This window comes from Dermacentor silvarum, chromosome 8 (genome assembly GCF_013339745.2).
Source record: "Dermacentor silvarum isolate Dsil-2018 chromosome 8, BIME_Dsil_1.4, whole genome shotgun sequence".
Taxonomy (NCBI): domain Eukaryota; kingdom Metazoa; phylum Arthropoda; class Arachnida; order Ixodida; family Ixodidae; genus Dermacentor; species Dermacentor silvarum.
The window spans coordinates 125,894,563-125,921,727 of record NC_051161.1 but is presented as its reverse complement, the minus strand read 5'-3'; the positions used below and the strand labels follow the sequence as shown (position 1 = coordinate 125,921,727).

The 27,165-nt window shown below is 45.3% G+C and overlaps 1 protein-coding gene across 1 annotated transcript in view; it reads left to right on the top strand.

The window, feature by feature from the left end:
• LOC119461673 (uncharacterized) overlaps window positions 1-13,767 on the top strand; it is a 137,573-nt gene extending 123,806 nt beyond the window's left edge. Inside the window, exons 42-44 of the mRNA XM_037723043.2 lie at window positions 867-989; window positions 2,010-2,157; window positions 4,054-13,767. Coding sequence (XP_037578971.1) covers window positions 867-989; window positions 2,010-2,157; window positions 4,054-4,205 — 423 coding nt within the window. The 3' untranslated portion in view covers window positions 4,206-13,767. The remainder of the gene's footprint in view (window positions 1-866; window positions 990-2,009; window positions 2,158-4,053) is intronic.
• Window positions 13,768-27,165: the final 13,398 nt, after the last annotated feature.

Below are 27,165 nucleotides of genomic sequence, written 5' to 3'. Positions count from 1 at the left end.
GGCCCTGTCACTCAAACATTGCTCAATAGGGACTTTTTGTACGTACAAGGGATAATTGTGTATTTTCTAAGCAATACTGTGTAAGTCTGACACAGTAATATACATATGTAAGAAATAGGGCAAGGTTGTACAAGCACATGATTAATCTGACCCAACAAAAAATAGTGATTAGAATGCATGCATGCAAAGGACTACTGAAGTGTAATAACAGAACTTGCCAACTTAATCTCACTCTGGAAAAGTAATTAAATAGGCCTTCATAACATTTGTAATGCAATCCATTAGTCTTAAGCTTTGCGCAATAGTGATCGTGTTTGGATGTGCAATTATGAAGGTTGGGATTAAAAACATTAATTGCTTTGTACCGTAGCTATTTTCTTTAATATATTGGCACATTACCATGTGACAGTGTCGTGCTCTTATTTCAGCATAGCGAGGTAGCATACCGAAACACCTTATGACTTTTTACACTAAATCAAAAAAAAAAGTTCTTCTGCTTCGACCATTCAGCAGAAAAGAAAAAAACATTACCATTACTCAGTACAAGCACGGAAGAGTAACCTTTACTGTCTTTTAGTGAACTGTTGAAGGACTCGTCCAACGTATCATAGTGTCAAAAAATAAGTGTAGTCCAGTTAGCTTGAGTACTTCCAGCCACAGTGTCGTGAATAAACTTCTTGTCCAACTGGCATCCTACTGTGCTTGTGCAACAGACTTTGCACTTGTATTTCAACCAAGCACAATATTCAATTTAATTGCAATTGAATTGCGCTGGTGTAAAGTAACCGCATGAAAAGTGTGCAATGGAAGCTGGTATGGCTGCAGCCGGTACTGAAGGACTGAAAAACTGAAAACATGCCTTGCAGGAATTCCTGGACAATGGTCAGGGCCACGTTTCGGGCATCCGGACAGTTCAAGTCAAGTGGACTAAGGATGCCACAGGCCGCTGGAACATGGAGGAGCTGCCGGACACCTCCAAAGTCTTTAAGGTCACTTTTTAATTGACTATATTCAATTTTGCGAGGGCTGACCGATATCTGAAAATGGTTTTCCACTTGTCACAGCATCTACCTCTTCCTTACAATGATTCTCTCACCTATTAGAGCACCTTCAATGACACTCATTGTCACTTTGTTACACACCCCCCACTTTTTTTTTGTCAACCTTGTCCCATCTGGGCTCCCAACTTTTGTCACCGTCGCATTTTGCCATTGTTGTCCTTGCCCTTTCTGATCACATAGCTGCTAGTGCACCACCTTGGTCTCACCTCCTCCTCTTGATTATGGCCATTCGAAACTGTATCTGAAGTTTGTTGAGCTGAGAATTACTGTTTTCATCTGCTCCTGATTTTGGTAGGTTCTACCTACCTACCTATCTATGTGAGCGAGTACTAAAAAATAAAACACAACACCTTAAACACAACGTTCCCCATGTCTATGGTGTAAGATCTTCTGCATCATTGTGACAAGTGCTGTGGCTCAAAATAAAGTTGGCCACTTTTTGTTTCACATTTAGTCTAAGCATATGCAAACTGTGTGTGACAATATTCTGATGAATCTCTTGCCAGTGTATTAGGAAAAAATGTGTTGCTGTCAAGAGTGGACCTAATGTGAGGCAGTTGATCCGCATTGACAAAGTGATAGAAAGGACGCCGTTTGCTGTGCTATATCCCATAAATCGTATTGAAGGAGGCAATGTTTTGGCTGAAAACAAACTAAGGCATCATTGACTAATGGCAAAGAGAAATGGTGCATGCTTCAATACCAATTCTGTATGAAATCAGGTGATTTTATTGAAAACCCGTGCATTGGATTTCAAAAAGCATGACATTATAATAATCTGTGTCAACCGGTCAGAGTGAGAAAGTCAGAAGCATAGTTAACTTGAGCTTTGTTATAAAGAATTCCAATTGGTCAGTATCAGTGAAAATCACGGCTGTACAGCGTCTCACAGCCCAGGCGCAACTTCGGAACGTTAAAATCAACTGGCTCTTCTGAATTTCCACACAGGCTGACCTGGTGCTACTTGCCATGGGGTTCCTGGGTCCCGAGAAATACCTCATCGACGAGCTGAGCCTGGAGCAAGACCCACGGTGCAACATCCGCACCTCAGCAAACTCGTACCGCACGTCGGTGCCACGGGTCTATGCTGCCGGAGGTGAGTTTCAAATCGTCACATGGGCCTGTCGATGCGGCGTCACTTAAACAAAGCGTCACTCAACTTTAAAAAGAAGCTGAAGTCAAACATTGAAACTCGAGGTTGAGATTCAATTCTTGTTATTTTTAAGAAACGTTTCAACAACAACAACAATTCTTGGCCGCCACAGTTGCGTTCCGATGGGGGCATGTTACACGAACACTAGCTTACGGAGTTGTTTGTTCACATTAAAGATCCCCAGGTGGTCAAAACTAGACAACAGCCCTCCACTATGGCATCCAGCATAATCTACTGCACAGTTTTGGGACATTACAAACCACAGTCAAATTATTTTTGTAAATACAAACAATAAATTCACTTGAAACGTTGAAAAAAAACCTTGCAGCATTTGTTTTACGCTCAGGGATGACTTTAACTGTAGACCAAAATCACTTTGAAGGAGCAGCACAATTCTTCAGTGACTCAAATCTCGTGCAAAAAATGGCTCTTCTGATGTAGCTGTGCTAGCACTTTTTGCTACATCTCTGCCATGCTTTGAATCCAAGAACCTCACACAGAGACTCTCGCAACAGTTGGCAACAGAGTGTCATGAAGATGTAGCACTGGGGAAGTTTTTGGTAAGAAAATACAATAAAATTGTCTTAACAGCTTTCTTTGTCATGTTGAAATGGTACGTAATTAAATTTTTTAATGAGCGTTTGGGAGATGGTACTGTCACAATGTGGTGATGGTGAAGAACCATGCAGTGCCAGAACCGTGAGTCGCGAATCTAACTCTTTATTGGGTGAACCTCTGCCCAGAAAAACAGCGGCGAGTAGAATTGTCTGTCATTGAATCTGATCTACGGGTCAAGCATGTCAGCCCTTTAGACATGACTTACCATACATTCCAGTCTAATTGCTTGCACTCGCGTACTTTCCAGAATCTGCACCACTATTCATGTTGTGCAAGCAATCTGATTAAACAAGCTTCTTTCACTATAGAAGCAGCAACATTAAGGAAAGGTCCAATACATATAGGTGTGTCTTGTGCCAAGCGATAACTTTGTAACAGTAGTTAGCCGGTGAAAAATGACCTTCGGAAAAAGACAAACAATTTGAACATGTCAATACTGTTCTTTCTCGGTCGCAGTTACAAATTTAACCTATGTTTACATTGTTAATACTCACTCACAAAAGGGCAGTTCCCAGCAAAACTGATGCTTTGGACCAATCAGTCACTTGATTTACTCAGTTTTGCCTTTATATGTTGTCCTTTTAACATCATATTCACAGGCAGTCAAGCAACAAATTCTAGTCATACTATTTTGGTAAAACATACTTGCTAATGCATCCATTTGTTGAGCTATCCTTGCTTTATTAAAATGCCTATTCTTGGCAGCAGTGTGTGTGCTTCAGAGGTAGAAAAGTAATATTTAAAAACAGTTAAAAAGGGCTTAATTGTCTTGTTGCAACTAGTTTAAAGCTGGCCTGGTTATTTTAGCTCCCTAATAAGCATTTGTGCTTTGGAAGGTTTAAATCTGCATGGATCCTATCTTACTTTTCTCATGCTTGTACAGCAGAACCCTGTATTGATGTGTTTCTGATTGCATTCTGAAAGTTGCGTATGTCTGAGTAAGACTTGGGGCATAGCCATCAGAGAAAACGCTGTCCCGCACAACTGTTTAGTGGTTTGAGTATTAGGTACATGAAACTGACAAAAAGAATTAATCACCCAGTCAGTTATTCCTACATGCTTGCATACTTCTGACAAATACTTTAGTTCCTTGTCTTGAATAGTGTAGACTGAAACTTATACATAATAGGATTTCAGATTGTATTGTGCTGTCATCACTGGTGCATTGTAAAAAAAAAGTGACGAATGATGCAAAATTAAATCTTGTTGCACTGTACGCAGACTGCCGCCGAGGCCAGTCCCTCGTGGTGCATGCCATCAACGAGGGCCGCCAAGCCGCCCGGCAAATCGACCTTGACCTCGCCGGAAAGAGCCTGCTCGCGGGTCCCGGAGGCATCATTCCTTTCACGTACGAGCTCGCTGTTGGCTCGTAAACAGCCACGTCCGGGGCTGCAGTAGTTGCTCGGACTGTCGTACGTTTTCGTTCCGCGGTTTACCTCCCCGGGGTTTTCCGCCAAGAGTAGGTAGTGTGTGAGCCAGTGCGCACTCAAGCGCCCTTGACAGACCCACGCTGCGTGTGAGGAAGCTGACAGAGGCCAAGACTCCCTTCTCGTGCAAGCTCGGCATCGGCAGCTAAGCAGTGACCTCCGCTGTATCTCCAGCTGTCACTCTTAGTGTCGTACTATTTTCATTCTGCAGTTTGCATTGGGAATGCCACTGAAGCGTAAGTAGTGCTTGCGGCCAAAGGTTTGTGAGCACTCTAATGAATTAACATGTCTCGAGAGTTGCCAACAGGAGGGGTTGAGAGACAAGGCCTTGGGCTGGCTGCAGTGGCCTCACTCTCAGAAAAGCCTTTGTTTGAGGTGCTGGCGTTGCGGGTTCCGTGAAGGCAGTCCAGGCACGTGTGCACATGCGCGCACACCATTCCTGCAGGAGCGAACTGGGGTTTCTAGCACTAAAACTGGGGTGCCTACGTAGAGTGCCATCATTCCGGTTGCATCTCACCACAGAAAGCAAAGTGAATAAAAGTAAAGGGCAAAAAATTAACTTGTAAAGAACAAATATTGACAACCTGGGAGAGTTGAAGGCCAGGGCCCAGCTTTAAGTTCAGATTGCACACAATGTGGCAGTTTGTTTTTTCTAGTTTCGTTCTGTTCTCAATTCCACCAAGCTGATTGGCTGATTCTAAAGATAGAACAATGGTAGTGCTCGAGCCAACAACTGAGGGTGTGGTAAAGAGGCTAGAAGTAATGTCGCATCATCGTGCTCAAGCTACAGGCACAAGCTGCTTAAAACAAACGGAATGTCCGTTGTGCCAAGCAGGATATTCTGGGACATCTTGGGAACGCAATTAGCCATCTTGCACAGGATGATGAATGGTAGAGTAAAAAAGCTCTGATGGTGATGCTGGCCATAGGTGGATCCAGCCTTGTGGGAATTGCTGGCAGTTGCTTTCTTGCGGCACTGTTTTTTGAAGGCTATGGCTAAGTGCAGACAACTGTGCTACGCTGGCAGAATATATGACATTGGTGTCTGATGCCTTACATTAAATGCCGTAAGTTCTTGTTCTAACTGCTTTGGCAGAAAGGAAGCCCTCGCGTAAGCAGCTTCAAGAATGGTGTGTCTGTCACTGTCTGCAGTTTGCATGTCTTTGCATTCGTGCCTGGACTTAATTTCCCGTGATGTCGCAGCTCTTGACGAGGCATTGCAGCTGTTGGTATTATTTTATATTCCTTGTTGTTAATGTTGATGTTTACCGTTGCCGTGTTTTACTTGTGTTTCCACGCAAACACAAATTGAGAGGTGTAATGAAAATAAAAGAAAGAAAAATGCACTGAGAAACTCTTGTGGACATTTTGGCAGCCAGAATCCGATTCACTTCTAAAAAAAAAAACAATAGCATGCACTCTCAGAAGGTGCAGTGAAAGCAGTTGTGTTGTTTTGAGGTACTTGAATGTGTACTAAGTGAGCACTGTTATACCACTGACCTGCCCTGCACTCTTTCTCGTGCTACAAGAAAGCTTTCAAACTTCTAAAGCGAGGAATTTCAGCACTGGGCTTTTGTATGGCAGGGATTAATTGCTTTTGTCTGTGAACAGCTATGCCGCTGCTATTTAGTTATCTTTAACGAAGATCTCTTTCTGTTCTTTAATCTGTATGCATACCAGAAAGCTCGGCATCAGCCTAGGTTAGGAGATGGTGTAATGTCTTACTTAACAAAACTACAGAGTGTGGCATCTTTATGTGACATTACGGGTTACCTTATTAATTAAAGATTAAAGCATCTTGCCATGTCCGCATTACTATAGCAGTTTTGGCCTCATGACTTGGCCGTTTTATCTGTAATGATACCTTAAATGGCCACTCCATTTTGGAGTGGTCACTCCACTCCAAATGGCCACTCCACTCTAAATGGCCACTCCAAAAAGCCAATTTGGGGCTGTCTGCAATGGTTTGCAAACAACATTAGTCAAGAGCATGATTTTAATCAGTGTCTTGGGACTTGCATATTATGTATTTAAAATAAGAATGGAACCCTTTCCGCAAGTTGAGCATATTGTGATTTTGCTCTGAGAGCTTGTTTTCTAGAAAATTAGTCTGGTCACTCGGAAGTGACACACCAATCTTGAAGAGGTAACTTGCATCGTGGTGGTTTAAAGTAACCAGTTGGGCTCTACACCCTCTAGTTGGGCACTTGGCATCTGATATGAAGGCAAAAAGTAAAGATTGTGAGAAAGTAGGTACGAAACAAAAAAAAAGTAAGCGAAAGAAACGAGTGGTGCACCAGTGGCAACTAATGCCGATTGAATTTCTTATCACTCCTCCTAAGAAATAGGAATTGGACATAGTGTTAAGCCCTATGCCAACCATGCTGTAGTTGTCTAAAGCCTAGCCTGAAGCACATATAAACATTGTTGCCAAATTTATGACTAGCGGAAGAGCTCCTACTGAGTTTGCGTTGAAACTACTAGAAGCCTAAAGGCATTAGGAGTTCTAAGTTTGCATATGTGTCAGCTTTAGCATGAAACACACATTGGCTTAATTATTTTTAATAGATGCCTGCGAGTGCTGCGACTAGTAATTGGTTGTGCAATATACATAGCACTCACTTTTGTAGCGGGTGTTTATAACAAACTTATGTTCATGACAAACATAAGACAGAACATGTGGTTAGAAAGTAGCCGCAGACTTTGTTTCAACTTGAAACAAATGGAACTGTTTGTTCTTTGACGTCATGCTACTGCTGGGAAAAAAAAGTATTCTTTGAACAATGACACAAGCCTCCTGGAACAAGAACTGAGCTCTGTATAACAAACTTTATGCAATTTCCTTAGCCTGACTCGTATGCATACGTACATACAGTGACTAAATTAAGGTTTCTGGTTCTTGGAACCATTTAAATGTTTGGAAAAAGAAACAGTCTACGACCGTTTATTAAGATGGCATGAGCATTCTATTCAGCACTTTCAGGCAGTGTGGTAAAGGGACAAACACGCAGTGCAAGTAACAGTGCAGTGTGTGTAATACACGTGCACATGAACATGGTGCATGCGTAAAAAACATTTTTTTTTTGCACATGGTTGAGTGCTCATGTATGTCACAGCTGTAACACCTGTGTACACAGTGTGCTGTTGGAGAGCAGCTACCTTTTTTTTGGCTTACTTTTTAAACCGCTGGGCCCAAAACAATATGAAGCAAATTCTATTGCACCATCCTTGCACGGAGACAGTGTGATTGAAAACGCCTAGGAATAGCCATGACTGGAGTGTCAAGTCTTTTAGCAGAACGTTTCACAAGGTTTCTCATTTCACAAGGTTTCCAAAGGTGGCTCAGGAGACTTTTGTTTGTATGTGCCTGACTGGTTCGAGCTAGCGAGACCGTCGGATGAAAGCTTAGGAATTTGCTCAGCCTAACAATCATTCAGCAGTCTATTGTGAGATTAGCGGGCTTTCATATCCTTATGCACGTGTATTTTGCAACCAGCAAACTGTACTGATGTTGGAGCGGGCACCACAAAGGAGCACCGGTGGAAGGTTCTAGCTCTTCTGGCACACTGGGGGTCACACTTTGGCTATGGTTTGCTGAAGTTGTGGAGTTCGCCAGTACAGTCTGCAGCGCAAGATAACGGGTCAAACGAGTGAGACACACAAAAGAACGCAGTGTGCACTTGTCTCCTCTATCAGTCGTCGAGCGGTCTTGCACCGCAGGTTTGAATATATAGTGGGATTTGCTCGCGCTTCAATTGAGTGCATTAGACTCCTATATAACTGCGCCTGCCAGGTCACCCAAGCTGCCCCATTATCACTGGGGGCACTGCTCGTGTAGGATAGAGTAGCTCCAGTTTTGCATAATAACGGCCTTTGTCCCTGCTACTGTGAAAGAATTGGCCATGGCGTATGACAAGGAGCAGTTGGTGCCCTAGTAACAGATCGTGCGAGTGGTGGCAGCAGGCAACAACTTGCAAAAAAACTGTATACAGTCAAACGCCATTACAACAAAGTTGCATGTGACATGAAAATACATTACATCCAACATTCATTATAAAGATATATTTGTTGCATGCTGATATTGGCAATAAGCATTTTAGATTTACTTCTTTATATCCATGTTCATTTAATTGGAGGTTCGACTGCAGTATGTCATCTAAAATGGGGATGTAGCTTTCTTGTTTTTTGCTTTACCTGTGCATTTGTTACTGTCGGTTAGGTTAACGCAAGGCGCAGTGCTAATGTGAAAGTAGAAGCTTCCAGCGAGCAACCTAGGTGCCAGTAGCGCCCCCGAGTAGTAATGTAGTGCAACACGAGCGATAGTGCTTCTCCGCTGCGTTAGGCACGACTTGGCAGGCGCAGGGCTGTTTAAACAGGGCCGTGTCAAGTGTAACCTTATAACATATCGTTTGTTGTCATTGTTGCTGTTATACTGTCGTTGCGAGGCTTTCGGCCACCCCCCTGTGATGCTATAGCTGTAGCACCACATAGTTTCACCGTCTGGCTTGTACCGTGTTGTGACCTGTGCCCACTTGTTAGCCGCTTGCCAGCAATACTACTCGCAGCAGCAGCAGCAACGCATGTCGCGCGGCCGGTACGTTTTGAGTCTTTCATAGTGTGGTGCTCCTTGGGCTTCCGCTTTGTCTCTTCCGTCTTTTTTTTTCTCTCTCTCCCAGACGTTGAGAGAACTGTTGTGCTTTCCTCGGGCAGTCTCGGGCCAGATTGATAAGCTCGGAGTCATTTCTGCGGTGATCTGTGGCCCAGGAGGTCGTTCATTGCGGTAAAACTGCCAGGAATTGTAGAAGGGGGGAAAAAATGATACAGTCACAAGAAGTAAAGAACAATCTTTAGTGTAAGACCACTTCACAGGGCAGCGGTGAGGGCTGATAACATGTATGTGTTGTTTTGTGTGTTTGAATGTTCATAAGAGCTATTGATTCTTGGTCACTCGTGGTGTTCACAAGCGGTGGTGTTCACAAGATCTCTCTGGGGAGAGCACATGGCGAAGCATCAGTTCTTGCTGGCAACCTGGCATTCAACATGCCCAGGTGGCCTTGCAACTTGAGCTTTGTTGCATTATTGTGTTACGATCGGTAACATTGGACGCACTGGTTTGTACGTACACTGTTGCTGAGTATGCACTGCATTGCCAGTGCTCTATGAAATATTGCATAATTAAGATAGGCATGAACAGCCCTTCCTGCTGAACCTGTGCCTGAGTCGCATTGGTAGTTTCGTTTGCACAGAGGCAGCATGTTGCACTGTATTTTGTTTAATCCAGTGCGTTGGGGCAGCACTAGCCCGTGTTGGTTAGAATAAGTCATAAGGACTTGTTGTCCGGGGCACATGCTGTGTTTTGTCCTAACAATGGCAAATGGCACCACCATTTCTTTAACTGAGATAATTTTTCGGTCGTCCCGCATCACCACAGATGTTATGTATAGTTGCAATTCATTCTGGACGAAACAAGTAGTGCCTTCAAACAAGGTATCGAACCAAATAATGCAACAAAATTCCACTTCGTTGTGGAAGTTGGGTTCGTATAAGCCAGTAATTTAGCTGACAAGAGCTGCTTATACTTGTCCCTCTTGTTTACGCAACGGTCTATGTGTAGGTGCAAAAATGTGTCAAGTGTGGCATGTCCTTTCAGTTTGGTTGATTGCACAATCAAAAATAAACGAAAATAGCAAGAGGCTTGTATTGAAAGAGGAATATAAAAGGATGATGGAGATGATCTTGCACCGCATAGCACATCAGGATGCAATATGTTGCCCAGTGACACCAACAGCACTTAACAGGCTGTACTATTTGACTCTGTACTGCCACTGACTCTCCCCAAAGGGGTCCAGGATGAGGTACGTGGCACCCTCGTGTAAGTGCATGCTTGTCATTTTGGGTGATTCATTAAACGTGTATTTAACAACGTGCTTTGTGAAGTCATATATGGTGGATGTTGTTCCTTGTCCTGAACATCGCATCACTGAACGTCACTTTGTCAACCCAAGTACTTAAGTTCCTTCATCCGGTGTTCGAGCACAGCCTTTGAACCTTGGTGCTGATCTCGGCATGCAATCACTCTGTTGGTGTTTTGTGCAGATGTGTTGCATTCTCTTCGTAAGCAAGTCGTATGTGTATACTGAATGGTGCATTGTTCAGCCGGCATGACAAGAGCAAGGAGCAGCGCTGATGCTCTACATACAACCAGCTCACGGCTTTGATTTGCAAAAAGCGTCACTTCGGTCAAGCTTGTGACTGTGTGGCGTGTGGCCGGGCTGAGAGTTGCAAAAAGATAATAAACCGTTGACGTATGAGTGGAAGTGCAAACATAACTTCTTTGCTTTGGGGCATTAAATCCTTTGAAATAGTTACATATAACTCCCTAGAGCCTTTGACTTTTTGAAAAAGCAAAGCAGCAAGAGAAATTCATTCTAATACTTGTAAAATTTTGCTTTAGTCAAAATTTTTAGTGGCTTCTTTGTGGCAGCACCAAGAAAATTGGGAGTGAAGGCATTGGTAAGATTCAAAAAGACACAGGCATTTCAGTAGCGTGCCCCTTCATGTTATAGCTTTCGTGAAGTAGTGCATAGTGGTACTTGGCATTATGCTGTGAAGCATTCAGCCATCTCGCAGAACTCTCGTGGCTTGAAAGGACCATTTTACACCATAAAAAAAGAAAAACAGAAAACACAGTGCGGAGAATAATTGAACGGCAGGTTCGAAACGAGGTGTGCATTCTAGGAAAGCATTCTGCGTGTTATGAGAACCTTGTGCAGAAAAGAAACACACAATGTTGCAAACATGCCCTTCAGTGCCATAATGTTAGCATCCAGGCCAGATTTTTTCTCCTGTTTTTGTATTCTTTGACTTCTGAAGCCCACCATGTCAATGTACACATTAAATTGAAGTCGCATCTGGCGTGGAAGTATCTTCGTTATATCTGATATTCAATACAAGCGTATGTTTGTTACATGCTGATATCGGCGACTAACATTTTAGCTTTACTTTCGTTATATTCGGTAATTTGTTATATCCGATAATGTGTTACACACGCGTTTATTATATCGAGGTTTGGTTTCTCACTGGTGAAATTACACATCAGGAATAGCTTTTCGGTCTAGCCATGTGGTGCTTGGTTGAATATGTAACGAACAGAGCATATTATAAAAGCCTTGGCAGTCTGTTTTATACCTTAAAGAAAGTGTTGCTTAGACTTTTGACAAAGTAAAATAATCTACCTTGTATTGCTTGCTTCGTGTCAGATATGGGCTCTTTTAATTGAAACTGCCACTGTGTCAGGAAGTCTTATCTTTCCTTTGACAGTTTGAAGCTAATGTGTTATCTAGTTTTCCTGTGGGTGCAAATATTTAGGAGTCAAAAGTCATTTCAGTGAATCATAAGGAAAGTTAGTACTACCAAAAAAGCTGCTCATTATGTGTCATTACAGTGGATTAGCAATTTAAATTTACGACACTTTTCGTGGGTGTGGCGATTATAAGCAGTCGTTTGTCAGTTACCCGTGCTATAGTTCTATGTTTTTATTAGGGTATAAAAGGGCTGTTGAGTATTGGTCAGAAAAGCTGCTTTGCTCACTGTCATTTAGATTGGTAATCCTCGTTTTATGTGCATTGTGCAAAACATCGTGACTTTCTTGTGACCATTTTTTGGACGTGCATGCTTGAATAAGTCAAACATGTGCCATTTTGGAGAACGCTATTCTGATGTGCGGGTTTTATAATATCTGATAAACCTTCAAGAGCAAAGTAAAATTAATTTTGTACGCCTCTGCCTGATAAGTGCAGTCATGTGAGGTACAGCATTCACAACAGCTAACCATAGTTTTATCTGCTACTAGCAGTGAAATTTGCAGCTAATGACTTGCAAAAGTTGTGAAGATTTATGACACATTTCGTTACAAGCATATAATTTTCACCATCTGTAGGTTTCAAGACTTTTGCTGAATTTTGCTGGTAGATGTCGCTCCCATCACTATGTGTATAATTAAGGACAGGGAGCATTCTTTCTTCTGGCTTTAACTGCATTTGCTGATCAATTCTTATGAGAGTGATGAAACAATGAAGTGTTGAATAAAGTTAGTCTATGCACATTTATTTGAAAAAAGATTAGCTTCAAACTGTCAAAGGAAAGATAAGACTTCCTGACACACTGGCAGTTTCAATTAAAAGAGCCCATATCTGACACGAAGTAAGCAATACAAGGTAGATTATTTTACTTTGTCGGAAGTCTAAGCAAGTCATGTTACTTGCTTTCGCTCAGTCAGTGAGGCCATGTACCACAGTTTTGTAGCTGCAACACCTACAAAAACTAGAGCAATGATTGCGTCTGAGGCAACTTTTTTTTTTTGCATAGAGCAACTTCATTTTTCGCGCTTAATTGGAGCTGATGTACAGAATGTGCAGAAGTTTGACCTAAACCTAGATTATTTGCACTGTGACTGGCTATAGTCAGGTGGAACAAGCTGTGTAATATGTTTATGCTTACACAGGTTTGATGTGGTGCAAATTAGTGGGTCCATTTCGTGGGCCATGGCTCATTTATTCACTGCAAATCATCACACATTTTCAACATATAATTCTGTACAAAATATGAAGAAGCACTAAGATTTAGTGGTTTGTTAAGCTTAAACAGCTATGTCATGGTGTGGCCTGTTCCAGTATGCACACCTTGTGAATTCTAATTTCAGCTGCCTTTTTTCTGGGTGCCTTTGCAGCGAGACATTAATCCTAAACATTTTGAACTGATGCTGTCTTTACTGCAAACTAGTGAAAAAAAGTGACTTAATTCTGCCCTTACATTGGGAAAGATAATATCTTTAACCTCACCAGCCCTGTAAAAGTAGTTGAGAAATGTTCTGTTACAGCTGATCTTCATATGTTGAGGTTTATCAGCATACGAGTGTCTGACCTTATACTGATATGTACACACTTAAATATATAATTAATACATTGATTCTGGAAACTGTGTGAACCTAGTCGGGGCAGAAAACTAACTTCTGCTAGTCTGTGTGCATTGCACATATAAACTTTATGATCATCTAGTGCTGTTCAAACGTCAGCGTTAATTGCACAGTTCTGCACTTTACTATCCTCGTGTGATTTTAGTGCTGCAGTGGGCTTTAATGCACTGTTTTGAACCACCAGTCTTTCAGTCGATGCGTGTCAAATAAATAAAAAGAAATCTGTGCTCTCTTAGGATAGCATACAGGTCCATTTACATCTTAGGCAAGTGGGGACACTATTGTCCTTTAGCCTATTCTTTGCTGCTGAGTTCGCCTACCAGATGCTTAGGCAGGAACAAATTTTCCTCGTTAGAAGGAATGACATGTGCCGCTTAGCACGAATGTTTCTGAACACTCCAGGTGCCGTAGACAGTTGCTGTGTGTCAACTTTGGTGGGAGTATACACTGGCAAAGAGAATCATGTATCAGTGTCCATGTAAATAGTCGTGTAAGTAGTTGTATGGTCAGTGTAATAAAAGCATGAAACAGAAACTGCCTTCCTGCCTGCATTTGATGTTTCTTTTTGTTTTGTTATTTTTAAGTTGGGTCTGCGTGTGCTGTCTGTCGTAACTTGTGCAGCACAGAACGATGTAGAAGCCGAACGGAGGACTTAGTGGTTGCACTGTAGCTGAAGAAAGAAAAAAATTGAGGCCCTTTTTTTTTAATACAGTTGAACCTCGTTATAACGAAGTCAAATCTGACATGGAAATACCTTCGTTATATCCGATATTCGTTATAAGCATATATATTTGCCACACGCTGATCTTGGCAAGAAAATTTGTATTTACTTCGTTATATCCGTGTTCGTTATACCGAGGTTTGACTGCATTTCTCTCTTCTTGGAGGGGGATAGCATGTGCTAAGGCTGGTGCCCTGCAATTTATTTAATTTACTGCAAGATCCTGTCAGGCAAAAGAAAGTCGCTCGCAGTACATATGTAGGGCTGTAGAAGTTGCCAGATTCTGAAGATTTGCGCAATATTGCCTATAATATTTATTTGTTTGATTTAATTACTTACACATACTGCCAATCCCAATTAGGATCATAGCAGGAGGGCATATACAAAATGATAGACATAGTAGATACAGTATTCACAGAACACATTGTAAATACGTAATAGGGATTGTATACAGTATATAGTATGTATAATCTGATTGATGGGACTTTCACTTACTTTAGAAGACTTAATTTCTTACTTTAGGGGACTTAATTTCTTATTGAGGGGGATTTCGCTTTAGTTTCACCTGATGATGTATGATCCATGCATGACCGTAAGACTGGAATCGTATGATTCTGGCCAGCAATAGGAGACAATATTGCTACATTCGCAACTAGTGAAAAATTGTAATGCGTGCAACCAACAATACAATAATGAAAACGCACATATAGCTATACAAGCTACTTACCATGCGACGTTAATATGGAGCACGCCAGTGACATGCGGATTCAAGCTTTGGCACAGGCAAGTGTGCTCTCCACTGCCGGCATTCCTCAACCATCACGCAAGCGTTGTGGCGGTGAGTACATCGCCTGGTGTTGTAACCCCCCCACGAATCCAGCCCCACCAGTCCAACGTGTACCTTCAGCGCTCTGTTCACATTGTCATTTTAATTCAGGAGGTGGCTTGAGGTCGAATTTTCCTGATGAACAAAAACACTCACTGTCTTGTATTTATTCATTCACTCTTAAATTTTAGTAGAATGCTGAAGAAATGAACGTCATCATCCTTGGTGTCATGGTATTATCATAATTATTAGGTATTTTATTTGCTGTTGGATTCCTCTGGCTAAAGCAAGGAAATTGCATATTATGCAAAGTGCTTGCTTCCCCCCCCCCCCCCCCCCCACAAAACATCAACCCCCCCTGGCAGAAATCCTGGGTGCGCAACTGGCAGAAACATAGCCTGTTGTGCAGCCCGTCGGAACACTGCGTCTGTCGTTCCATGCGACTTGCCATGGCTCGATCCTGATGGCATGGCAACCTGTAAAAATACTGTCATCACAAGGACGCACAACTGCACAGCGTGAATGCGAACAGAAACGAACGTGGAGCAAAAAGAACCTAGCAGAAGCATGCCAACCGAGCGCACTCGCTAGCTCCGTGCAGTGACGAACACCGGGCACGTTCGGCGCGAACGCGGGGAAATGCGGTCGGCGTCGGCGGCAGCTCTACGTGTCCCACTAAAGAGAAGAGTGAAATTCTGTGCTGAATTCCCCTCACCTAACCCAACACTAAATAAAGCACAACAATTAACGCTTAGATTGCTGCAAACGCACAGTTACCCCAACCCCTATATATGCAGCAAATACCTCCCAGATATAAGGCCAGAATGCCCTAAATGCAAAAATCCAAAGTGCGACTTAGATCACATGCTGTGGCAGTGTCCCGCCCTAAACGCTTGCTTCGGGTCTCCTGCCACCGAGGACGACTGGATCAACCACCTCAGGAGCCCCGACAGGGCCCTTCAACACCAGGCCGTCCAGAAGGCCCAACAGGTGGCTGGCGAGCTCCGACTCCCAGTCCCCACATGGGCGGAGCCACCGGGCCGGCCCCCGTAAGGGGTGCTCAGGCCCCTTCAGGACATTTAATAAAGTTAATTCTCTCTCTCTCTCTCTCTGTGCTGGAATGATGAGCGGCAACGGAGCCAATGCAGACGAAGATGACGAACGCGGGAGCAATGGCACGAGCGCGTTCGCGCGGTTACGCCGAGGTGCGCCTACGTGCCAGCTGTGGAAGACGACGATGCTCGAGAGAGAACCAAGTTAAAGCTAATGAAAAGGCCAAGTGAAAGCTAAGAGAGAACCGATAAAGCTAATGAAAATCCAAGTTAAAGCTAGAGAATTAAGGGCCGCTAGCTGCGCTGTTTGCTCAGAGTTCGCACCGCTAGTGTCAAGCTGCCCCCATTTTTTATATGCGAAGCATTTCATGGCGAACATTTGCTACTTTGACAGTATATATATATATATATATATATATATATATATATATATATATATATATATATATATCCATCCATCCATCCATCCATCTATCTATCTAGACGCCTACGTATTGGTGCTCTCATGGTCGTTTCGTTAACTTGGTATGTACCAAAATTGGCATAGTATGACAAGAGTGTATGACGAACATAAATGATAGGTCATGATATGAATGTCATGACCTGCGTGTCATGTAGGTCGTGAAACAGCTGCCTAAAATGACACTGAACAAGCGAAAAAAGAGTAACAGTCAAAAACCACTGTAATGGGTTCTTACGTGGGCACTAAGTGAAGGAAACACTAAAGGAAGGTGGTAAAAGTCATAATCATGAGCATGACTGAGCAGAAATGACAATGACTCAGCGAAAAAATATTAAGACTCAAAAACCATTGAAATGGGTTCGAACGTGGGTACTAATTGAAGGAAACACTAAAGGATGGTGGTAGAAGTCATAGTCATTGCCATGACTGAGCAAAAATGACAATGACTAGGACAAAGATTAACACTGAAAAACCAGTAGAATCTGTTCGTATGTGGTACTAAGCAAAAGAAAGGGTTAAAGGTTGATGATCGATTCGCCTTAAGATCTATTAGTTGTAGCTAAAGGGACGCCTGGGGACTCGTTACATGAATGGCATGACATGCGTGTCATGTAGGTCATAAAACAACCGCCTACGTCTTGGTGCTCTCATGGTGGTTTCATTAACTTGGCAGGCTCGCCGCACACTGCTTCGCATAACATCGATTCCCACAGGGCGTGGGATATGCCGTTTTTTTTTTTCTTGATATTATAAAACAAAAACAACGGTTTATTTTTGGTTATGCCGAAGGGAAAAAATCACATGGATAATGGGAAGTGCACTTTTATCATGGTCCTCACGTTACTATCTTCTTTTTGTATCTCCCACTTTGTTTCGTTCTGACGCAAACGCATCGGCGACAGCGCCGCCGTGTCAGGATTAAAACAAACCATTCTATAGGCATACGACATATATTGCAGAAACACACAAGAGTGGTAGCAAGTTTGCTCTACGGCGAGATCTTAATGCGAATATTCTTTGTTTACTTCAGCCATTTTGTGCCTGTCTATCTAGCCTCTTGCACCAGCGAAGTGGCCCATGTTGTCTACCGGCGCCTGCTTGGACAACAAGGCATGTGCTCCTGGTCGGGATGCCGTCGTGGTAGTTCCATAACCTCAATCACGCTTCGTCGTGCTTCGTCGCTCAATCACGCTTCGTCATGCCGTCGTGGTCGCGCCTGCTATCCCAACCCAGGGACCTAGTAGTCTAAAAGCTTGGGCCACTGGGTATGGGCTCGTGGTCGTGATGCGGTCGTGGTCGATGCATCGCGGTTATTCCAGCTTTGTCATCCGACACTCGTCACGTCATCGTCGTCATGCATTCGTTGTCACACCACCATACCATAGTGATGCCATCGGGTCGTTCAATCATATTGTCATTCAAGCGATCGTGATCCGACTTTAATTTCGTCATGCTGTCGTCACGCTTTCTATGACACAGGATAGGATAGGAATAAACTTTGTTTGTCCAGCGGTTAAGGCTGTTGGTGCCCGGGGCTAGGCTGCCAGGGGTCCATCGCCGGAGAAAAATGACACTATGACACAGTGATCCATGTTATCTAATTGCTTGGACCACCAGTGGCGCACCGACCGGGGGGGGGGGGGGGGATTCGGGGGTTGTAACCCCCTCCCCCTGAGGCCGACTTAACCCCCCCCCCCCTTTTGTTTAACCCCTTTTCTTTCATTACGCATTTGAGTGCTGCAACTAAGATGCAAGACGCGCAATCGTCTGCACACTCGCAAAAAGCGAATTTTTTTGACAATTTCCCGTGAAGAAATCGAAATTAGTGCTATTTAGATGGTATTGGCAAACTGTCAACCCCCCCCTGGCAGAGATCCTGGGTGCGCTACTGTGGACCACTATAGGTATGTGCTCGTGGTTGCGATGCCGACGAGGTCGTTGCGCATTGTCATCATTCCAGCTTGTCATCGACTCCCGTCAAGCCGTCGTCATCACGCCATCCGTTTTCATGTCGTCACGCTGTTCATTCATGACTGTCATCACTTGAGTAACGTCATCCCACTGTCGTCATACGTACTGCCTTCGTCGTTCCATCGACGCCGATCTTTCTTCGTCATTCTATCGTAATACCACTGTCATCATTCAATCGTGATTATGCCACGGTTGTGGTGCTGTCCTCTTTGCTAACGTCATCCCATTGTCATCATATACCACCTCCATCTTCACCACCATCGACATCAATCTTTCTTCGTCATTGTATTCAGACCATGCTGCCATCATTCAATCGTGATTATACCGCCCTTGTCCTGCCGCCATCGTTATCATGCCTCCGTCGTCATACGGTTAATTGTCGTCATATCGTCGTCGTCACGACGTCGTCATGCAGTCATATCGATATGTCCTCACGTTGTCGTTGAACCATCGTTATAATTTAAGAATCTACATCTCCTCGTCGTCGTGTCGTCGTTGTACGGCTTTTTAGTTCAATCGATATCACTCCTCCTTCGTCATTCTATCGTCACTGCGTTGGTGTCATACAGTGGTCGTCGTGCCTCTATGCTCGTGGCCGAACTTGTCAAGCGAATGCCTTAGCAAAGTGGGACGATATTCGCGATATCAGCCGAAGCAACTGACGTCTCGGAATTACCACAACACGTCTTAAATAAACGTGACTTCAGGCATATGCGCTGGCGTTACGTTGCCAGATTGCTATTCGCATTACCAGCGATCCATCGTGAGATGAGTTCTGTCGTAATATTTTTTTTTATTTGAACGGATAATCGCACAAAGTCCAGCAGCCGCCCCTCCCATCTGCGGATGCGCTGTCCGCGCGAAGCAACCATGCCCACGAAGAGGCAGGGCAGCGCGCTAACAAAAATCACCGCATATCCACGAAGTGAATGATGATGAGTGGGCGAAGCACCGGGGGATCATTCGGGTAACCGTGAATCCCCCGTACATTTCCCACTTGAACATGCAAATGAGTGACAACACATGTGTACAGTATATACAATATTGTTTTACTGGTCGTATATGGTATTGAGGTGCGGACTTTTTCCTTTCATTAAGACTGCCTTGTGATCAGTGCAGCAGCACGTCGACGCCGGCAAGCGGACCCAGAGGCGGCGAGAGCGCGGGAAGCGGCGGCAAAACGCCGGAAGCGTTCTCTACCTGAGGTTGGTGGCGCCGATGCTCTGTTAAAGCGCGAGCTTCGCGAGCCCTCAGCTCCGGGTCCGCATGCTGGCGTAAATGTTTACGGCGAAATGTTTACAAGATTTTGTGCGTTTTTTTAACATAATACTTTAATTATAACGCTGATAACGTACTCTTTTCCGAGTGTTCTCCGGTAGTTGGAAGTGCGTTGAACAGAAATAGTATTATGCTGACCTAAGCAAACCTTTTTTTTTCTTAATTAGAAAGTGGTAATGAGATTTATTTACAAGAAAATAATGCAAAGCATGCTTGGCAATTGGTAAGATAGCTCGTGGAGCCCCAATAATGTTCAAGGTAAATCGCTGCTCGGTAAAATAACGCTACTTTTGTTGTCAGAAAAACTTTTACATTTGCAACCCCAAGATAGTGGAATTACGAGCGAAATGTGAAATTCGCATTCAACTACAATGCCGTTTTGTCAACGCGAGATTTAGCGCATGAGCCCTGCGATCGTGCTTCATTTCCAAAGCTGCGTAGACTCTCATTTACTGGCTCGGCGCGATGTTTTATGACGTGAGTCAAGAGATCGTGCCTCTGCCAGCGAGAGATGGGGTCATATGAAAAATAAAAATATGCGTTAAAAATAAATTCTGAGATTTTACATACCAAAACCACCATATGATTATCAGGCACGTAGTGCAGGATTCCGGATTAATTTTGACCACATGGGGTTCTTAATTACCTTGCACCTAAATATAAGTACACGCGAGCGCGTCTGCATTTCGCTCCCATTTAAACGCGGCCGCCACGGAAGAGGTCCAATCAGCGACCTCGAGCCAAGCAGCGCAACGCCAGAGCCACTGCGCGATCACATCGGGCGGTGATATGGAAGACACATTTAATATACAAGGTTTGTTGTCCTCGTAACGGTGGCAATAATAAAACTAACACTAGGAAAAAATACAGATGGTATTTGAAGAGCGCCGTGCTACCCGAGCACGCAGTTAGAGCGCGAGAAAACCCATATAAAATGAAGCTATTCTAGCCGGAGCGTAGCAGACGACAAAGGCGAGTCCCCCCTCTGACGTCATGGGAGCGCCGTTCGCAGCGCCACCATCGGTAGCGCACGAGGCCAATAGGTGACCCGTAAAACGAGCAATCGCAGGGAATTGTGGGGTAGACCACTGCACGGGCCTGATTTTTCGGCCCGAGCCCGGCCCGGGCCCGGGCCCGCTTTCTGAGGCCCGAGCTCAGCCCGGGCCCGTAATACAAAGCCCGAGCCCGGCCCGGGCCCGTGTTATTGAACCCGGTCCCGGCCCGGACCCGGGCGTTCATTACTAAGCTTGACCAGGCCCGGCCTGTAAGAAAATATTTCTTTTTTTATTTACAGATTGTACCGTATCTGCCAGCCTCACCTTCTCGAGGTTTATTCAGCTGCAGTATATAAGCACTAAAATACCGAAATCTTTGTTTCTCCCATGGGAACATCAGTAATCCGGCCCATTGCCTGTGCTGCTATTCTTCAGCTGGTGTGCATGCACTTACCTTGATTTGTACGATATGGTTCTATGATGTCACTTAGCATGCAGATATACAGGGTGTTTAATTTTAGCTGCACCAAATTTTTAAAAATTGCCTGTGGCAGACAGCACAATTATAATCCATGATGTAAACTACTCCACGAGGCGGCCATTACTTCCACGAGACATCAAAATGCCTAATTGATAAATTAACATCGTTACGCATCGTTACGCTATTTAATTCTTAATTAAATATTTTACACCACATCTTTCAATCTACGAATTATAGTCGATGAGTTCGCAAGGAGTACCTACTTACCTAGAACGAATTCTCAGGACTGAACCAGTTTCGAGATATTAATTTTCCAAGTGTCCGACGAAATCAATCAAATCAAATCAATTTATTCTCCAGTGTACATGCTGTACGGTCATTTTGGGCTAAATGATGTGACCCAAAAGACCATGCAAGGCAATAGTATAGGAAACAGTGTGCGCACATGTACAATAATTCCCATATAATTACAGCTATCGCTTGCATTCCTCAGGGACGCAATAGCTGTGACCTTTTTTTTCACTAGCTGAACCACGATAGTATGGATGGCACGTCGCGTCGTCTGTTAGCCACTACTCGTTTACGTGTGCGCGTACGGCACACATATACTTTAAAGTCTGCTTGTTCCGTTGTTGTAGTGCAGTCGTGAATGGTGGTATGCATTTTTTAATGATGTAGAGACTCATTTGGCTTTGAGCTATAGTCCTCGAGCTGCAATAGTCAGTGACTGCACGTGTCGAGCGCACGATGTGTCATCGTCGCGCCCCTTCCGTTAGTCGGAAGGGGCGCGACGAAATTAGTCAAATTTGACGAAATTTGACGAAATTTGACGAAATTAGTCAAATTTTATGGTCGCAATGTTATTGAAGCACTTCACAAAAAACATTTGGCGTCGTTTTAAACGACGCAAGAGAGATTCGTAGCCGTCCCTGCACGTAGCCGTCCCTCTATCTAGAGGGTATTGCTGCGAGCGTACTGTTTTGTAGAGCACGTGCCTTCAGGCACTTGTGCTGAAAGGTCTCAGTGAGGCTAGCGCTACTGGAAGCGGCGCATTTTCTTGTATTATCTCTTTCTGGAATATATTTTGTGGCCATCGCTCACATTACTCGTTCTTGACATTGTTTAAATACTTGTACATTTTACGTGCCTTACAGCGAACACTTTAGGCCTTTATATATACAGCCTCGTTACATCTGAGACTTGTAATTCACTGCGTCATCGACTTCCCCATACTATTGCTTGGCGCTCTTTGGCCATCCCTGGCACTTGTGCAAAAAAAAGCATGCATGCTCATCATCATTAGCTTAATTTCTACTGAAATTCTTAGCGCACTGCGCGAAACAATCACCGTTAAGTGCGGTAAGATAGGAAAGATTGCCGCGCTCTTTCCTATCGTGTCTCCTTTGCTCACGTAACGGTGATTGTTTCGCGCAGTATGTTAAAAATTTCAGTATGAGCCACCAACTAGCTTGCAAAAAAATTCACCGACGATTATACAGTACTCCCTAATGCGAAATTTCAGCGCAAGTCTATCCGTGTTTTCATTTCGCGATGTTGCGCGTGCAACCTGTCTCGTACGACACGTTCCAAACGGAGCGAAGTGTGGCGCGTCTGCCTCGTCAAACGGGAGATCCGAGAGGCAGCGCGTGGGTGACGCGTGGGTGCGATTCACAGCAGCCGCCGCCGTAGACAGGCCTCCAGTCATGCAGTGATTCGGTGAACAGACGACGCGCGCTACTCTGGCGCCATCTCGTAACCATCGTCGCCGCAAAGCCCGTCTTGCGCGGCACTACTCTTTTCATGCTTTTGACATACCCTCCTCCTCCACATCATGGTTCCACTGCACACTCCTCCTGTACTTCCATGCTCGCGCTCTCTTCGCTATCGCCATCTTTCACCTCCCCCTGCGCTCGGTTACGAGACACGACGCCGACGCAGGAACGGGCGCCGAAGAGCCGCGCTCTAAAAATTACGTCTAGTTCATTTCTACGCTGGCTAGCATATCTTCTACCACCTTGCTCTGCTTCGGCTTTTTCTAGCTTCCCAACCTGCTTAGCTAGCCTTTTCCTTCTCCTGCTCTAGACGCGTTCCAGTCGCGACCCTAGCACACACATCCCACAGATAAAAGCTGTCCTGTTTGCATCACGTACTGACTCAAACCGCGTTTCCTCTAACGTGTAGCAACGCTCGCACTCAGAACAACGCACTCTTGGGCTCCTCCTAGTACTGACCATTACCTTGTACTAACAAGGCGTCGTAAAAACGTGACCCTACTTGTAGCAAAAAAATACAAGAAATTGTAACCTACTTATATCTAACCAAGAGGACCAAGAAACTGAAAAGCCTGAAAGAAGTAGCAGTTTCACCCGAAAGGCGAAGCATCAATTGCGATAGCAAAGTAATAGACAGCTATACGAAGTAAGGATAGCAGTTTTATCGGCCGTATAGACTTGAAACATTGGCTGTGGGGTCTCACAGGTGCTCTTGGGACAAAGGAACGACAACACAGTAGTGCAAACAGTCAAAAGGGCATTTATTGCTCCTTTCAAACACTAATGTACGCTAGCAGAATTACTACGCCGATAGACGCATGACAAATTGAAGAGCTCCGACTCATCGCGACCGGATAGCGAGAGAATATGTTGGCCCCATGCTGGTTACCAACGCCTAGTCGTTCGCGTGTACGGTCACGCCAACGGTGGCGCGTTCGAACGATTCATGTTCGTCCATTCCGGCGTCGTGCTTCTAAGCCTTCTCAGAACGGTCCCACGAAGCGGGTCGGCGTACGCGCGAAGCGTCCGCGCTGCTCGCCGACCCGACGCCAAAGAGGAAAGCCTGCTCCCTCGTGCGCCCGAGTAACCCCGCCGTTAGGTGGCGTTAGCAGCGTGATACCCGCACCATCTCTGGCAAAACGCCGCAACCACACCGACCGCCGCCGCCGTAAAGCCACGCGGCGAAGCAGAATTACAGGAGACGGAAGCCAAGCGGGGAAAACAACATCAGTGACGCGTGAGAGTCGCGCATACCCACATGTCTTACTAATTGAATTAACAATCATAGTGTTAGCGCGCACAAACAAACATGAACACATCACGCTCGATCACCACGGACACTCACTGTCAAAACGCTGGCGTGAGCAAGCGCGGCGGCAGCAGTGAGCGAAGTGACGTTCGTGCTGTCTATTGTTTCAACGGAATCTGAGCGGCGAAAACACAGAGCGCACAAAGGTACGAGTCGTCTGCAGATCGCTTTCAAGATACGGCGCGTTAGACCTTGCGCGCCCGCGCAAACTGCGCAGTTTCTGGCACAGTAGAAGCCGCACCCCCGCCCTCCCACGCTGCCTCCCCGCTTTCCTCCTTTCGGGTGCGAGATTGAGCCGCGAGCGCCAGTTCCCCTTGCGCCCGGTCGCCAAATTCGCATTTGGTGCCAGAGGACAATGCCGCCCCCTCCCTCTCTTTCATTCCCCCACGGCCTTTCGTGCGACGGAAGACGTCGCATGTGCTTTCCGCATTCCTCCCTCGCGCATGCCAGACTGAGCCGCGATCGTCGGCTCCCCTCGCGCGCTTTCACTCGCACATACAGCATAAGGCGCGCGGCGACTTTATCGCCATTGTACTTTATACGGAACCTCACGGCAAGGACGACGGCGACGACAGAAATGCGCCTGGAGTGTCCATATAACTGCTATCGCAACAATATATATATTGTTCGTTTAACCAGACGCTTCTAACAACCAAATGGGAGTAAAATCAAAAGAACTTATCGCTCTGGTGCACTGCTCCTGCTGCGCTGAGAAGGCACTTCTAATCTGCACGTCTGTTCACTTCGTCGATAGAGTGACGCCGAAGGAAGCGAGCGCCATCTGCTGTTGATGCAAGGAATCTAGCGGCACGCGCACTGCGCTGTGATTGGTTGGCCTATTCGGCAAGGTAACAGCCAGGCCGCAGCCACGGCCCAAAACCCGGCGAGGTTCGCAACAGTTGACTCGCCATATAAACGTCATAGTGTAGGGGGGTCGTGAGAAGAAATTTTACATAAGAATAAAAGTGGGTTGGAGTGCATCCGGCAGACATTGCCAAATCCTGACTGAGAGCTACCCACTCTCGTTGAAAAGTGTGCAATCATTGCATTCTACCGGTGCTAACACATGGGGCAGAAACTTGGAGGTTAACAAAGAAACTCGAGAACAAGTTAAGGACCACACGAGGAACGATGGAACGAAAGATGTTAGGCCTAACATTAAGAGACAGGAAGAGAGCGGTGTGGATCAGAGAGCAAACGGGGATAACCGATATTCTAATTGATATTAAGAGAAAAGAAATGAAGCTGGGCAGGCCATGCAATGCGTAGGATGGACAACCGGTGGACCATTGTAGTTATAAAATGGATACCAAGAGAAGCGAAGCGCAGTGGAGGCCGGCAGAAAACTAGGTGTTAGGAAACAAGCAGGCGCAAATTGGAATCCGGTAGCACAAGACAGGGGTAATTGGAGATCGCAGGGAGATTTATGTCCACGCAGGCCGCCTGCGTGGACGAAGATGATGATAAACGTCATTCCTCCGCTTTGCTACTTCTCTGAAGGATTCTTGGCCTATCCCCCTTAGTGGGTGCGAGCCATAACGGAGGTGCATCATCATCATCATCATCATCATCATCTCTGAAGGATAGATGGACTAAGCGGCGCCCCCTTGCCTCCGATGTCCCTTTGGGCGATGTCCGCGAGCAGTTATTACGATCGAAAAAGGAGTCCCCGTGAAGTGGCCACTGAAGGGGAGAAAGAAGAGGAAGCGTGAAAGCGGGATAGGCCATGTCCAAGAAGGCATCTTCGGAAAGTCGACGTAACTCCGACGCGACGGCAGCTATGGCGCCCACTGACGCGACAACGCCGTCGCCGGAGGTACCGGTACCGGGCGCGACGCACCGGTCACGCTCCAGCCGCGGCCATCAGGCGCCCTCCGAGTCGGGTGCAATGCCTCGCCACCGCTCTGACCCGGGGGCTGTAGCCACTGACGCCACGGCGCCTAGACGAGGACGCAGAGGTTCCGGCACGATGACATCCTCGTCCGCCACTGGGTAAGCGTCCCTGTGGTTAGCGAGATAGCCTGACGCCATACGTTAGGCATGCACTAGTACCAAAGTCACTGAAACGAAAATAAACACACACGCACGCACACACAAATGCGCGTGCGCGTGTGGGTGTTTGTGCCACTTTGTGGTACTGGATAGCATGGCATTTGCTACAGTTTTAAGCATGCACAAAAAAGTGAGCGTCAACGGTGCTAGCCGTAACGACATCGCTGCGCTCGTGGCTCTCCTCCTCCCGCAGTCATTATCTGTGCTGTCGTTCCCTTTTAGAATGAGCGCATCAATGATAATCAAAAGTACATACCAAAAATGTCTTTCAACTTGTCTGGCCGTTCCATAGAAGAGGGTAGGTAGAACCACAAAGGCGCAGTTTCGCCCGAAGGCGAAGTATTGATCGCGATAGCAAATTATTAGACAGCTAAACGTGTAAGGATATTACTTTCATCGACCGTATAAAGTTGTAAACATTCGCTCACTAACTGAATTAACAAGCATGGATTTAAGCTCGCACAGGCAAACGTGAACGAAACCACGGCGGGTACACATCGTATGGCGCGTGGCCACGATGTTATCGCACTTGGACGTTATACGGAACATCACGGCGACGCCGATGGCGGAAATGTGCCTGATGAGTCCATATAGTTGCTATCACAATAATTGGAGAGTAGACGATGGGGGCCCGGGAGATGGCGGAATAAACAAGATAGCGGGCGCTGTAGCCAGCCCCATTGTGTATTATTACGAATTGACCCAGCCGACAGTTTTTTTCTTTGTTTTCATGGCGGTGTCTGAGAACACCTCGAGACGAAGAGAAGCAATCTCTAACGCAAGTGGTGAGGAACTATGAATCTGTTTGCTATAAGTTTACCAGAAATGCGCCCAGCTCCTTCGATAAAATCGCGAAAGGCAAAGTCAAACTTAATATGAAGCCTTACCTAAAAAAATGAACTAAAATAACTAGACCAGGACGGCTGTTAACACAAATACCTCAATGAGACGGACTGGCGACAGTAGCCGCGGATGTGCCAGAAGCAATCAGGCGCATCCGACTGGTTGAAAG